At 42.4% G+C, this 15,494-nt stretch overlaps 2 protein-coding genes across 7 annotated transcripts in view; one reads left to right on the forward strand and one right to left on the reverse strand.

Moving 5' to 3' along the window:
• Positions 1-15,494, forward strand: part of pla2g7 (phospholipase A2, group VII (platelet-activating factor acetylhydrolase, plasma)) — a 242,266-nt gene that overhangs the window by 215,063 nt on the left and 11,709 nt on the right. For all 5 annotated transcript variants that reach the window (XM_070885052.1, XM_070885053.1, XM_070885055.1 and 2 more), the window contains 2 exons: positions 541-632; positions 12,514-12,684. In XM_070885052.1, the coding sequence (XP_070741153.1) occupies positions 541-632; positions 12,514-12,684 (263 nt within the window). The remainder of the gene's footprint in view (positions 1-540; positions 633-12,513; positions 12,685-15,494) is intronic.
• Positions 1-15,494, reverse strand: part of LOC139267161 (tudor domain-containing protein 6-like) — a 118,567-nt gene that overhangs the window by 30,299 nt on the left and 72,774 nt on the right. The gene's annotated exons all lie outside the window — the stretch shown is intronic.

Genomic DNA, 15,494 nt, shown 5'->3' on the forward strand with positions numbered 1-15,494 from the left:
ATTGTGAGATTACTGTGAAAGCAGCTATTCTAGCATGCATCACTCTTATAAGATTTCAAAACAAGCAGTGACTCATGTTGGCAATAAACCATTATCAGAAATCACACTTGCTCCGTATGATATCTGTATATACAGTGAATGTAGTCTAGTACTATAACATTGACTACATGTCCAGAGATTAATTGAACAGTAACTGTTAAAGTCTAGGAAGATACTTTTTGTTCAAAAAAACACAAATGAGCTGCATAAAGATATGTCAAACTTCAGAAGTCCTCTCTGCAAGACCACTCTGTGATGTCACTGAGGGAGAGTGATTCCACGGAACAGATGTACTGTATGTTGTGTGAAAACATCAAATCTCTTTAATTTTCAGCTATAAAATAGCTAGGGAGTTACTTTAAAGGAAATGTACTGACCATAGATTATAAGCAACCGGATTCAAAATAAGATTCTTCAAAAAAATGTGACTGCATATTTCAAAACAGTAAAATATAAACTTTCTTGTGCTTTAAAAGTTTTTAATTTAACCACTTTTTGTAGGACTCTCTCGATCTGTCTAAAGTAACTATCATGGGCCACTCATTTGGTGGAGCTACAGTTATTGAGTCACTCAGCAAAGAGCTTCGGTTTGGGTAAGTCTTAATAAATCTGGGACACGGTGCAATGAAATTTATTGATAGAAAAGATCTTAAATATCCGAAGGTGACATGGACAGCCTACTATATTCTGCATGTTAATAGACAATTTAGACTTCAATTAATGTTATATTACATTATAATTCTAGTTCAGATAAAATAACATTGCCAAATGCTAAGTATATGATTCTATTATCGACATATAAAATTGATTGAATTTTTGTAAATCGAGAATATGTCATAAAGCCAAAAATTGCAGTCAGAGGCTTCCTGCGGGCAGATGCCTCTGACCAAATTTTTTTTTTACAAAAGTAACTGGTGGTCCCAGAGGACTGAACACTTCCTGTCCTGTAGATGCGCAGCCCAGCGCAGAGGCCCACGTATCCCAGGAACGTAAGCGCACCCTGGGATCACATGGGTCTGGAAGACCAATCACAATGTAATATTCTCATTGATGATGATAGTGAGTTCCGTTTGTACGAGCTCTCATTACTATCAATAAGAATACTCCCAAAATCACAGAAACACAAAATACATTTTTAAAAAACACCTCACATATTTAAAATTAATTGAAATTTAACTAAATGAAATGTTTTCGGGGAAAAAATGTTTTGAAAATGTTTTAATGTGGTTAAAAATAAACTTAACTTAATGAACAAGGTTTTTAATATAAAAATTAGTGATAAAATTTAATTTTTAAAACTTTTATGCTGGTAAAAGCAGGCCTTACACTTACTTTTACCAGGGGTAAGAGTTTTAAGGACATTCGCTGGGCCAAGAGCCCAAATCTCTGCCCGCGAAGGCCCTTCTCCCAGGAATGCGTTTGATCTGTCAAAAGACATTTACGGAGCCTCTTCGGGCGCATGCGCACATCGTACGCACCCGGAGAGGCCGCAATTTCAGGGCCATAGTGATATAAATATCTGTAAACAAGACTGACCAAATAACGCATGAGCTCATGCGTGTGACATATTCTATTCATACTACATGAATGCTTAAGAAAATTACAAACTTTACCAATCTCTCTTCCCACAAGTGGCAATGTTTATTCTATCATATTACTTACATATTTATACCACTCATGCTTTTTTTTTTAAAGTGTAATTTTTAAGGTTTTGTGGCCAAAGAATATCTACTCTACTCAGCATACTTGTGTGATATACCTTTGAGGTCAAGAAATTATTTCACAATTTAAGAAAAAAAATCATGATTCTATTTTTAATATATGTAGTCCACTCAAGTACTATGTACTTCTCCCACACACGCACAGCTCAGCGGCACTTCAATCAGCAGGACAAATTTTCTTTATCTTTTATCTCTTGTGGATTTAAATTACCGGATTTTCAGGTGCCGCCGTCAAGGCCATGGCGCAGTACAAAGGAACGGCCAACGAGGCGGGCCGGGCCATGCAGCTGATGAAGAAGCGGGAGAAGCAGCATGAACAGCTGCAGCAGCAGATTGCTGAGGTCCGAGTTGGCAGCTCTTAAAGGGGCCGCGCACCCCTCTTTTAAAGGGAACTTACCCCTCTTAAAGGGATCGCACCGGGGATTGGCAATAGGGGAAAGGGAGGAGAAGGTTGGGGGAGGGTCAACACAAAGACAACCACGTACTTTTTTTCTTGGTGAGGGAATGCCCACCGCCAATTTGTGCACAGCAAGCTCCCGCCAGCAGCCACAGGTGTCAAAAAAAGTGGCGAGGTTGGGACGCAGGAGCGACGAGTGATCGCGGAGCAACGTGATCGGGGCCCAGAAGAGGCTTGGGGGCCATGGGCCAGCCCACACAATGCTAGGCCCGTGCAGCAGAGCTGGTCTCCAGTCGTCTTGGTCAATCCAAGCCACTGGACCAAGACCTAGCTCTGTCAAGCCCGTGTGATGGTTGGCGTGCAACGGCCACCACATGTTTAAAAAAAAATAAATAAATAATTTGCGCGCAGGCATCTTCCATCCTTCAATATGTAGTTCGGGACCTGGAATATTAGGTCCTTCACTGAAACACCTGTGAACTCATCCCTTTCTGGCGTGGAAGCAAGTCATCCTCGATATGAGGGACCGCCTATAATGATGATGTAGATAGAACTAAGAAACTTCCAAAAAGCAAAACACTGCAGATGCTGGATGTTATTTAGGTATGTAAACTTTACTAGTCTGCAAGACTTACCACCAGAGGGCGCACTTGTGGGAGACCAAGGGTCACCTGCACACCCCGGGCAAGCAGGTATTAAAGGCATGCTGCTTTCTCACTCTGGAGTTACATTAAAGAGACCAAGGTCACAACAGTTTGAGCTTACAGTATACATTCTTGTGGAGTTATTCTGAACATAACAATTGGCGATGAGTAACAGATCAAGAACTTTCACGCGGTTATGGCTGCCATTGGTATTCTTGAGAGATTTGTTGAGGGTGATGATTGGGAAGCCTTCGTTGAGCATCTTGACCAGTACTTCGTGGCCAACGAGCTTGATAAGGACAATAATGCGATTCTCCTCACCGTTTGTGGGTCCACGATATATGGCCTCATCAAAAATCTGCTAGCACAGACTAAACCAACGAACAAGACATTTGCAGAGTTGCGCATGCTGGTTCGAGTAAACCTCAAGCCGAAGGAGATCTTCTTAATGGCCAGTTATCGCTTTTATACGCACCGTCGTTCCGAGGGCCAAGACGTGGCGAGCTATGTTGCCGACCTAAGACACCTTGCGGGACCGTGCGAATTTGCTGGATTTTTGGGGGAAATGTTGTGGGACTTTTTCGTGCTTGGAATCGGCCACGAGGTCATTCTTCGCAAACTGCTGTCTGTCGAATCCCTAGATCTGAGCAAGGCCATCGTGCTAGCCCAGGCTTTCATGTCCACGAACGATAACACTAAACAGATATCTTTGCAGCTTCGAAGCTCACTGGCAAGTACTGTGCATAAAATAACGCCTTCAGCAAGCAGAACTGTACATGGCAATTTTGATGAGGCCAGACCTAGGATGACTCAGAGTCCGCTGTGGGGCCTGAATGCAAATCCATTAACACCATGTTGACGCTGCGGGGGTAATCATCAGGCCCATCAATGTCGATTCAAGCACTATGTGTGCAAGGGCTGTGGAACAATGGAGCACCTCCAGCGAATGTGCAAACGTGCTGCGACTCACCACGTGGCAGAGTCGGCAGAAGATGACTGATCTGGCACAGATCACGCTGAACGAGTAAGAGAGGCAACTCAACCCGAGGCTGAAGAGGAAGTGTCAAAGCACTGTCTTCAGTGGATGACGCCATGTGCGCCCAAGTGCTAAACAAATTCCCATCATTATTTGAGCCAGGAATCGGCAACTTCACAGGCGCCAAAGTGCAGATCCATCTCATCCCTGATGCATGGCCCGTTCATCATAGGAGATCGAGCTGGACAGACTTCAACGAGAGGGAATCATATCGCCAGTCGAGTTCAATGAGTGGGCCAGTCCAACTGTTCTGGTGTTGAAAAGCGATGGGATGGTCAGAATCTGCGGGTCTACAAGGTAACGATCAACCGAGTCTCGTTACAGAACCAGTACCCACTACCCAAAGCGGATGATCTGTTCGCAACGCTAGCAGGGAGGAAGTCGTTCACCTGACATGACACAGGAGCTGGCTGAACCTTCGAAAAAATTGACGTGCATCAACATGCACAAAGGACTGTTCATATACCACAGATGCCCTTTTGGGATTCGCTCGGCCGAGGCCATCTTCCAGAGGAACATGGAGAGTCTGCTGAAATCGGTTCCGCGCACCATGGTGTTTCAAGATGACGTCCTGATCACTGGTTGTGACATCACCGAACACTTGCACAACCTGGAAGAGGTTCTAAAGCGAATTTCTGGGGAAAAAGATTGCGGTGGATGGCATCAAACCCACGGACTCCAAGATGGAGGCCATCAAGAATGCACCCAGACCACAGAATGTGATGGAGCTGCGTTCGTTCCTGGGACTCCTCAACTATTTCGGTAACTTTCTACCGGGGTTAAGCACTTTGCTGGAACCTTTGCATTTATTGTTACGCAAGGGTAATGACTGGGTTTGGGGTAAATCTCAAGAGACAGCCTTTAATAAGGCCAGAAACCTATGTTCTAACAAGTTACTTGTATTGTATGACCCGTGTAAACGTTTAGTACTAGCTTGTGATGCATCTTCGTACCGGATCGTTTGTGTGTTACAGCAAGCCAATGTGTCAGGCAAACTGCAACCAGTTGCATATGTGTCCAGAAGTTTATCTAAAGCTGAAAGAGCCTACAGTATGATTGCAAAAGAAGCATTAGCATGCGTATACGGGGTTAAGAAAATACACCAATGCCTATTTGGACTCCGGTTCGAGCTCGAAACCGACCACAAACCGCTCATTTTGCTGTTCTCAGAAAGCAAAAGTATTAACACCAATGCTTCGTCCCGCATCCAAAGGTGGGCACTAACATTATCTGCGTATGACTATGTAATCCGCCACAGACCAGGCACTGAGAACTGTGCTGATGCCCTCAGTCAGCTACCATTGCCCACCACCGGGGTGGAAATGGTGCAACCCGCAGACTTGCTTCTTGTAATGGATGTTTTTGAGAGTGATGGGTCACCCGTCACGGCTTGCCAGATCAGGACCTGGACTAGCCAAGACCCTGTGCTATCACTAGTAAAAAGCTGCGTCCTTAATGGGAGCTGGTCGGCTGTTCCCGGGGAAATGCAAGATGAAATTAAGCCGTTTTACCGATGCAAGGATGAAATGTCCATCCATTCAGATCGTCTCCGATGGGGGAATCATGGTGGTTTTGCCAAAAAAAGCAAGGAAACGTTTATACGCAACCTACACAGTACCCATCCAGGAATAGTCATGATGAAGGCTATCACCAGGTCGCACGTTTGGTAGCCCGGCATTGACTCGGAATTGGAGTTATGCATACACCAGTGTAACACTTGCTCACAGTTGAGCAATGTACCAAGGGAGGCCCCACTGAGTCTATGGTCATGGCTCTCCAAATCATGGTCCAGGGTCCACGTAGATTTCGCTGGCCCCTTTCTAGGAAAAATGTTCTTGTAGCAGTGGACACTTACTCTAAATGGATTTAATGTCATCATGTACGTCCACTGCCACCATTGAATGCCTCCGGGTCATGTTCATCACCCATGGTTTGCCCAACGTCCTTGTTAGTGACAATGGACCATGTTTCACCATCTTGGAATTCAATGAGTTCATGACCCGCAATGGCATCAAGCATGTCAGGTCTGCCCCGTTTAAGCCCGCATCCAATGGCCAAGCGGAACGGCAGTCCAAACTATCAAGCAGAGCTTGAAACACGTGACGCACGGTTTCCTGCAGACCCAATTATCTCGGGTTCTGCTCAGCTACTGGATACGACCCCACTCGCTTACCGGGGTTCCCCCTGCAGAATTGTTAATGAAAAGAACACTCAAAACCAGACTCTCCTTAGTCCACCCGGATCTCAATGATCATGTAGAAACCCGGCGTCACCGGCATAACGTGTACCATGATCGCGCGGCTGTATCGCATGACATTGAGGTTAATGACCCTGTGTTTGTTCTTAATTACGGTCATGGTCCCAAATGGGTTGCTGGCACTGTTTTAGCCAAGGAGGGGAATAGAATGTTTGTTGTCAAACTTTTGAATGGACAAACGTGCAGAAAGCATTTGGATCAGACCAAACTACGATTCACTGACAACCAAGAACAGTTTGAAGAGGACATTACCATCATTGATCCACCAACACACACCCAACCAGCAACCGACCTCGCTGTCAACCACGAGGATGAACCCAACATGCCCGACAGTCCGATCAGACCAGCTGCGCTGCAGTGCAGCAATGATCCGACCAACTCACCCATGCCAGGACTTCAACTCAGGCGATCAACCTGGGAACGTAGAGCCCCGGATCGCCTCAACTTGTAAATAACTTGTATCTAAGACTTTGGGGGGAGGGAGGGGGAGTGATGTTATGTATGTAAACTTTACTAGTGTGTAAGACTTGCCACCGGGGGCGCACCTGTGGGAGACCTAAGGGTCACCTGCACACACCGGGAAAGCAGGTATAAAAGGCAGTCCACCATGCTGCTTCCTCACTCTGGAGTTACATTAAAGCGACCAAGGTCACAACAGTTTGAGCTTACAGTATACAGTCTTGTGGAGTTATTCTGAACATAACAATGGATATCTGAAATAAAAACAGAAAACGCTGAAAACACTCAGGTCAGGTAGCATCTGTGGCGAAAAGGAAATCGGGTTAACGTTTCAGGTCGATGATCGTTTTGTCAGAAACTTCATAATTGTTCATGGCATATGGAAATTGTTTCACAATGAACAACAAAGGATGGCCAAGTCGGTGGTATAATGTATCCATTCCTGCAACCATCTGTCAAGAGAGGTTACTCCAGTGAAATTAATGAGAACTGCAGTCACATGACTTATTTTTGAAGAGATTATTGTTAGTCATTTATAAACTGGCCTCTTACTGAACTTCACTGAACGTAATTTGGTTGAGCCATTCTGTTTTGCTGAAGAGATTCTCCCTCTTTCTAAACTGAATTAATTTAGGAACATTTTCCATCCATGGGAATTGATCATTCTTGAATCCTTTTCCCAAGCTCTCGGTCGCATTTGCCTTGGACCTTAACTTAGACTTATCAAGGGTAATTAGTTATTGGACAGAATAACAGAAACTTGCTCTCCAATATATCATGTAAGCCTAAAGGATTTAAGTCAATGTAGCAGAAATATTTGATAAGTTAGTGAATACGTCCAGAAAATATATTCAGTTAATATTTCAACATTTTTATCTTTAACTCTGTCACTTTTATCTTTCAGAATTCTAACCTCCTGTCTAACTGCTCTCTCGTTTTTAATATATTAGTCGACTTCCTGTGGCATTGTACATGAGTCGATACCAAGTACAGTAATTTAGGTCAAGCAGGGTTAAGAGAGCGGAGGGATAATTGGACCCAGCTGGGGGAGCAAATTAAGGCAAGATGGAAGGGTGGAGGGGGAAAAAGGGGGTTGAGGATTTTGTAAATAGAATGGCATCACCTTCAGTAGCACCATGTTTGAAGGTGCTGACACAGAAATACCCTGAGGACACAAAAAACAGGATTTTAAAACAAGGGGAAAGTGTCAAGGAAGAGAATGTGGAAATGTACCTAACAGAGTCGGGTTACCAAAGACGACAAATTTGCATGAATGGGTGAGGGAGGGCAGAATGTTCAGCAGAGCTTACTTACATTGGCACAGGCAATGTTCTTCTGCTGTTAAAGAGACATCTGGTGGAGAATGTCTGGAAATTCAGTAAAATTACTAAATCAGCATAGCTTTTCAAGCTAAGTCACAATGATAAATTTATAATCAAAACCTGCCATTTATACCACCTAAAAGGCATAACTGGTGCAATATTGAAATGTTGGCAGTTTTAAAATGTTTGCACTTTGAAACAAAATGTTGCTATCTAGTCAACATATTTAATATTAAATAGATATTAGAGCTTTAGTGTGCTTAAAATCTTGATTGTACCAACCTACAGGATCCCCTCTGCACTTTTATCAAGGTTCTCTGTTCCTGAGCTGTCTGCCTCCTGTAGGTACTTCATCCTATTACCATCTGGTAATATCTGCTCACCTTCATGTGCAAATGTGCAGTTTGATTGTAGGAAAGAGAGCACTTGAGAGAGGAGTAATGTCAGAATGTGCAGTGTTCAGTGAATCTCCACAAGGGTCAGTGCTTCAACTCATGTTCATCATCCACATAAATCAACCAGACAGCCTAGTAAATCGCCTTTCATCCCACCAGCCTCCACGTTCAACGGATCATCTTCCGCCATTTCCAGCATGATCCCACTACCAATCACATCTTCCTCTCCCCTCCCAGCATTCCAAAGGGATCGCTTCCTCTGCGACACCTTGGTCCATTCCGCAAGTCACCCCCAGCAGCCCCTCCTCTTCCCACGGCACCTTTCCGTACAAGCGCAGAAGATGCAACACCTGCCTTTTTACATCCTCCCTTCCCACTATCCAGGGGCCCAAATACTCCTTCCAGGTGAAATAGCGATTTACTTTGTACTTCTTTCAATTTAGTATACTGTATTTGCTGCTCACCATGTGGTCTCTATATTGGGGAGACCAAGCATAGATTTGGTGACCGCTTTGCGGAGCACCTCCGTCCAGTTCGCAAGTGTGACCCTGAGCTTCTGGTCGTCTGTCACTTTAATTCTCCACTCCATTCCCACTCTGACCTCTCCGTCCTCAGTCTCCTACACTGTTCCAACGAAGCTCAATGCAAGCCCGAGGAACAGCACCTCATCTTTCGTTTAGGCACTTTACAGCCTTCAACATTGAGTTCAACAATTTTAGAGCATTGCCGCTGCCAATCTTTGGCTCCCTTTAGCCCCCTCCCCCCAGAGCCTGTCTCTTTTTTTCTCGTCTCTTAATGGCAGCTGGTCATTATCCTGCCATTCACACCCTATCTTGTCTAATGTTTTTCTAACTCCTGGTATTAACATTTGAATTTGGCCCATCATCCCATTTGCCTCTCTAATCTCTCCTGTTTTCCACCCTATCACAGATCTTCCCTTCTGTTCTTTCTTCCCCTCCCCCTTTCAGTGCTTGTTAAGAATCTGTTCTTTCCGAACACTCTCCAGTTCTGATGAAGGATCATTGACCCAAAACGTTAACTCTGCTTTCTCTCCACAGCTACTGCCTGACCCGCTGAGATTTCCAGCATTTTCTGTTTTTATTCCAGATTCCAGCATCTGCAGTATTTTGCTTTTGTGCTAGTAAACCCTAATTTAGTCACATTCTTGATGGCAGGAAGATTTAGTCAGTTAAGCAGAACATAAATTAAACATTGTTGAATGTAAATTGTCACACATTAGCTGAACAAATCTCTGATATAAATAAATAATGAATTAAATTGAATAAATAAATAGAAACTTAGAAAGGCACCTATGAGTAATACTGGACATGCCACTTTCAATGTCTAGTTAATGGGTTGAACCAATATAAAAAAGCTAATATGGTCGGATCTACAGCCAGATCAGTAAAATAGAGAAGTTATAGTAAAATAATTACAATGCACTAATCGGGCCACAATTAGAAACTGACTTCAATTTTAGACGCCATACAATTTTTAAATATATCCTAACCAGAAACTGCCATTGATCTGCTGTTCAGGTGATAGCAGTGAAGATATGTTTTTGGGAGTAATGAAGCCTGCTGGTTTAAGCATAATTTGGGTATTTTAAGTCTGTGGGTTAAAATGTGGTTATATCACCTGCAGACCAGGCCAGTTAACAAAAGATGATAAACACTAATTAGTTGTGAACTGCAATTAGGAAGTTAAGCACTTGAAATAACACTGGGAGAGCAATATTGCTATAGAATTAGATGTTACGGAGTGTGGATAGCCAGTTTAACAGGCCTAGAGCTCCAAGTCCTACTTCAAGGAGGCTGGGGGAGAAGATACACGACTTATTAAAATGATGCTCCACCCTCTCCCACAGAAGTGTCTGGTGTACGAAGCACTGGACAAAATGGAAAAAAACAGAAAGCATTATCGACCCAAATGTGGCTGACGTGCATGTAGGACCTTCGCATTGCGCAGCCTAAGGAGATCCAGGATCACTGGAATCCCAAAAGACTATCAATTAAACCCTTTCACCAGCCAACGAACATGCTCTTTCCACATGGGTATCACTTGAGTGAGTAGTAGATCAGCTGTCACACCTGAACACACAAGCACTAAAAGGTAGCAGCGTGCCCACTCAAATTGCTATCATTCACACTACATAATAAAGTAAATTGATGGCCTATACTTGATTTGAAGATTGTGTTTAATATATATTTATTATTGGTTACAACATAACATGCCAATAAATGGTGTTTGAAGAACTGACCATGAAAGAGTAGGACAAGATGGTCTGGTCAAGGTTAACAGGCATTCATGGTTTGCCTCTTTAAGAAATGGTGTAGCCCCGATACTGCTGTTAAACCCTATTAGGTCATGGCTCTGCCATTCTCATCATTGACCTTAACCTGCAGGCCAAGCCTCTTTCCAGGGTTAAGTCATACAGCAGACAGTGATTATTCTGGAAATCCTGGAGTGGGAAGTATGTTCTGTAAGGCTGCCCCGATCTTGCTGCTTCAAGATGCTATGATTGATGATCATATTTGTAGCATGAGCTTTATTTCAGTTGCACCCTACTGCTATGGATAATGCACCCTTGGTCTCCCTGGTGCCATCCTTCCACTCTTCGACCACAGATGACAGAACTGACTGCCTTAAAGAGAAGACATTGTGAGAGCTTCTGAGGAAGTAAATGTTGACCTGCATATTTACATGCTGGTTGTTGAACACCATGCACACATTGAATTTTTTTTTAATCCTTTAAGTGACATAGGACACAGTATTGTGCACAACAGCCCAAATGCAATTTGGACAGTCAATGAGCTTCTGAGCTGTGAGAAATCCAGTAGTTCTGTAGTATTGTGTTGCCCTTTCAACTTGCTGCTGTTGATCAGTGGAGAAAGTGATGACATTTTTGGCCCTACTAAATAAGGCATTGCTCCCATTCTTGACAAATCTGTGAACTCAAATTAACTACTGAAACACCTGGCCCTCGCGCTAGCCTGGATATGTTAAAAACTGAGGGTCACGTTGACTTTTCCAGCTACTGACAGTATCATTTAGATGTTACATGTTGGACGAAAGTCATTCTGAAGGATATGGTACAGCTCTCAATGCTTCCTTGCTAAACCTTAGCTACTTTAGGCACATCTCTCCTGCTTCATCAGGCAGTGTACAGGAGACCCGCTATGTAATGGAGAGTTGGGATTTGACGATATGCTACACGTTAGTGCATCTCGCAGGCAGCCCACTTCCTGTTTTTGTTGGTTCTCCTCTGCCAAATACAGTACCAGTATACAATTCACATAATGTACAAAAATATAAAATGTGGAAAGAAAATATTAGCAGCAACTTACCTTTAAATGAAGACTCCTGGTTTCTCACTGCAAGCTCTCTGGTAAATGCTTGTTCCATTTGGGTAAGTTGAATGCATAAAACGAGCAATGTGTTACTGCTGTAATATGGAGCGCTTGCCTCTTAAGTGTCCAATGTGCCATCTTAATTCCCCTAATGCACAAATTGAGCCAATTAGAAAATTCATTTAGCAATTTCATCAATGTTGGAAAATGGATGATCGAGTGCTTTACAGCAGCCCCAAGATTACTGGCTGCAGTCGCACAATTGTCACCAGCATGGTCACTTTACGTTGACAGCCATTTCTAAGCTATGCGTGTATTATAAAGGGTAGCGAAAAGGGCAACAAGATTAATTCCATAGTAAAGAGAATAAAATGGGAGGAAACATTAGAGAAAAACTTTATAATTCAGTAACAAGATGGCCAAGGAGGTGGGTGAGAGACTTGATTATGATCAAGTTAAATCCAGATTAGTACTACAAAGTAAAGAAAGGAAGGAGAATCAAAAGACATAAATAGAAGTTAATGAAAATTAAATAAAACAGGTATTAGGGGGGAAAAAAACCTTTATTTAAAGGGTGATAAATGACTGGAATAATCTACCAAGATACAAGGTAAAAACATTCAAAATACAATTAGATGCTGTGATAAGAGAATTAATTTACTAAAGGATGAGCTTTCATGGACGAATAGTCTTTTCTCACCTATCCCTGATTTTTTTTAAAGAATATTAAAATATTTTTAATTAATCTAGGAAGATAACTCATAGCTACCAAGCCCAGTGTCAAACGGAGATCTATTCATTTACCTGTGGCTGGGAACGCGCTTGCTGAGTATGTGCATATTAATTGCAGAATTCATGAACAAAGTTGCACTACATTTTATTTTTACACATAGATGTGGAGTGGCATTGGATGTATGGATGTTCCCACTGGAGGATGATATATATGCAAAGGTACAGAAGCCAATACTGTTCATCAACTCACAAAAATTCCACTGGATTGCAAATATCCTGAAAATGAAAAAACTTGATTCAAACACAATTCAACGAAAGATGTTTACAATCATGTGAGTAAATGTGTAAGTAAAGATAAACCTAGCAAATCAGTGAATTATATGATCCAGTTTAATAGCATCTTTTAAATCAAGAACAATATTTGTAATTGTTTATGGAATGTTTGGATGGGTAAAATAGTCCAAAATTGTCTAACCTTTTGAACACTAAATATCCTTTCTAGCTTTCACAAGCAAATTTTGTTATCTCTAACTAATAGAAATCTGTGAAGACCCATAGACTTAAGCACAAAAATCTAGGTTGGCACTCCAGTGCAGTACTGAGGGAATGCTGCACTGTCAGAGGTGCTGTCTTTTGGATGAGACGTTAAACCAAGGCCCAGTTTGCCCTCTCAGATGGATGTAAAAGATCCCATGGCACTATTTCGAAGAAGAGCAGGGGAGTTATCCTAGCCAATATTTATCTCTAAATCAACATCACTAAAACAGATTGTCTGGTCATTATCCCATTGCTGTTTGTGCGAGCTTGCTGTGCGCAAATTGGCTGCCACTTTTCTTACATTAGAACAGTGACTACACTTCAAAAATTACTTTATTGGCTGTAAAGCGCTTTGGGACGTCAGGTGGTCATGAAAGGCGCTATATAAATGCATGTCTTTTTTTTCCTCATTGTTTACTACCCTTCTGAGTTTTGTGTCATCTACCAGCTTTGAAATAATGCTCTGTATTCCCATGTCCAGGTCATTCATATATATCAAAAATAATGGTGGTCCTAATACCAGCCCCTAAGGAATAACACTTTATACTTCCCTCCAGTCTGAAAAAGAACCATTCACCACTACTCTCTGCTTTCTGTCCTTTTGCCAATTTTCTGTCCTTTTGCCAATTTTGTATCCATGCTGCCACTGTCCCTTTATTCCCATTGGCCTTTAATTGTGCTCGCATTTAATGTGCTACAGAACTAGTTTATACCTTGTAAGGGGAAAATTTGAAGGCTTCTCCTCCCACAAGCGGGCCCCCTGATATAGAGGGTCGACGCTCGCCCCAACCCGCGTTAACAGCCCCCGGAGTTAGCAGACAGAGATGAATGGCAAGGTATAACGATTTTTTATTACGAACGTCCGGGAACACCTCTCATCACAGCTGCCTGTGAGTGGAGATGCTCTCCGAACAGCACAATCATACAACTTTTATACATTTCAAAAACCCCTCCGTTCCCTGGTAAGAACGCCCTAGATCCCTAATTGGACTACCTTATTAGTGCTACTTTGGATTGACAGGCCAAGACCCCCGTGACTACCTTAGGCCGTGACTAGAATTACTTCATTAGGTCAGAATTTGTTGATTCTCCCTGGTGCCCGTGAGTCTGCCTCGAGCCTCTTCGCAAGGTCTTATCAATGTCTGTTTAGGTTCTCACATTGTATCCTGTCGGAATATTATTGAATAGATAACTTCTGGAGCTTTGGTACAAGGCCAAAGAAAGGCCTTTTACCTCCTTATGGGTCGGTGCAGGAACCAGCACTTTAACCCTTGTCCCGCTGGTACCCCTAATGCCAAATTTCTCTTACATACCTCTAAGGAGCAAGAGCTCTACTTGCTAAAAATAAACAGCCATGGACAACTAAAGAGGTAAGGGACAACATAAAACTAAAAGAAAAAGCCTACAAAAATGCAAAAAATAACAAATCCTGGTGAATGGGAGAGATACAAAGAACAGCAAAGAGTGACGAAACAGTTAGAGCTACAAAAAGGGATTATGAAAAGAAACTTGTATGGGATATAAAAATAAACACAATTTTTTACAATTATGTTTGGAAAAAGAGGGTGTTCAGGAGCATTGAAAACTGATAATGGTAATATTGTCAATGAAAATAAGGAAATGGCAGACATGCTGGATAATTACTTTGCGTCAGTATTTACAGTACAGGAAGAGGTTAGTATGCTGGACATCCCAAGGAAACTAATATTGAATCAGGAACATGGATGTGCCAAAATTAGCATAAGCAAAATAACAGCAATGAAGAAAATAATGGCACGAAGGAGTGACAAATCCCCAGGACCAGATGGTTTCCATCCCAGGGTTTAAAGGAAGTAGGTGAGCACATTGTAGATGCCCTAAATATAATCTGTCTATGGATGTTATTTATATGGATTTCCAGAAGGCATTTGATAAAGTCCCTCATAAGAGACTGTTTGCTAAAGTTGAAGCTCATGGAATTGAAGACAAATTATTGACCTGGTTAGGAAATTGGCTGCGTGGCAGGAGACCGAGAGTAAGGATTGTGGGCAGGTAGGCTAATTAGCAGAATGTGACTAGTGGTGTCCTGCAAGGATCTATATTGGGGCCTCAACTATTAACCGTATTTGTTAACGACTTAGATGATGGGATAGAAAGCCACATATCCAAGTTTGCTGATGGCACAAAATAGGCAGCATTGTCAACGTTGTATATGGAAGCATAAAAGTACATAGCTATTAATAGATTACGTGAATGGGCAAAACTGTGGCAAATAGATTTCAATTTAGGCAAATGTGAAGTCATCCACTTTGGACCTAAAAGATAGAACAGAGTACTTTCTAAATGGTGAAAAGCTAGAAATAGTGGCGGTCCAAAGAGACTTTGGGGTACATGTACATAGATCATTAAAATGTCATGAACAGATAGAGAATAATAAAAAAAGCTAATGGAATGCTAATCTTTATATCTACAGGAGTAGAATACAAGGGGTAGAAGTTACGCTACACTGTAGAAAGCCCTCGTTAGACCACACCTGGAGTACTGTGAGCAATTCTGGACACCACATCTTCGGAAGGATATGTTGGCCTTGGAGGGAGTGCAGCTTTGGGCTCAAAATTGGCCAGGA

Source organism: Pristiophorus japonicus, chromosome 7, assembly GCF_044704955.1.
Source record: "Pristiophorus japonicus isolate sPriJap1 chromosome 7, sPriJap1.hap1, whole genome shotgun sequence".
In the NCBI taxonomy this organism is placed as follows: Eukaryota; Metazoa; Chordata; class Chondrichthyes; family Pristiophoridae; genus Pristiophorus; species Pristiophorus japonicus.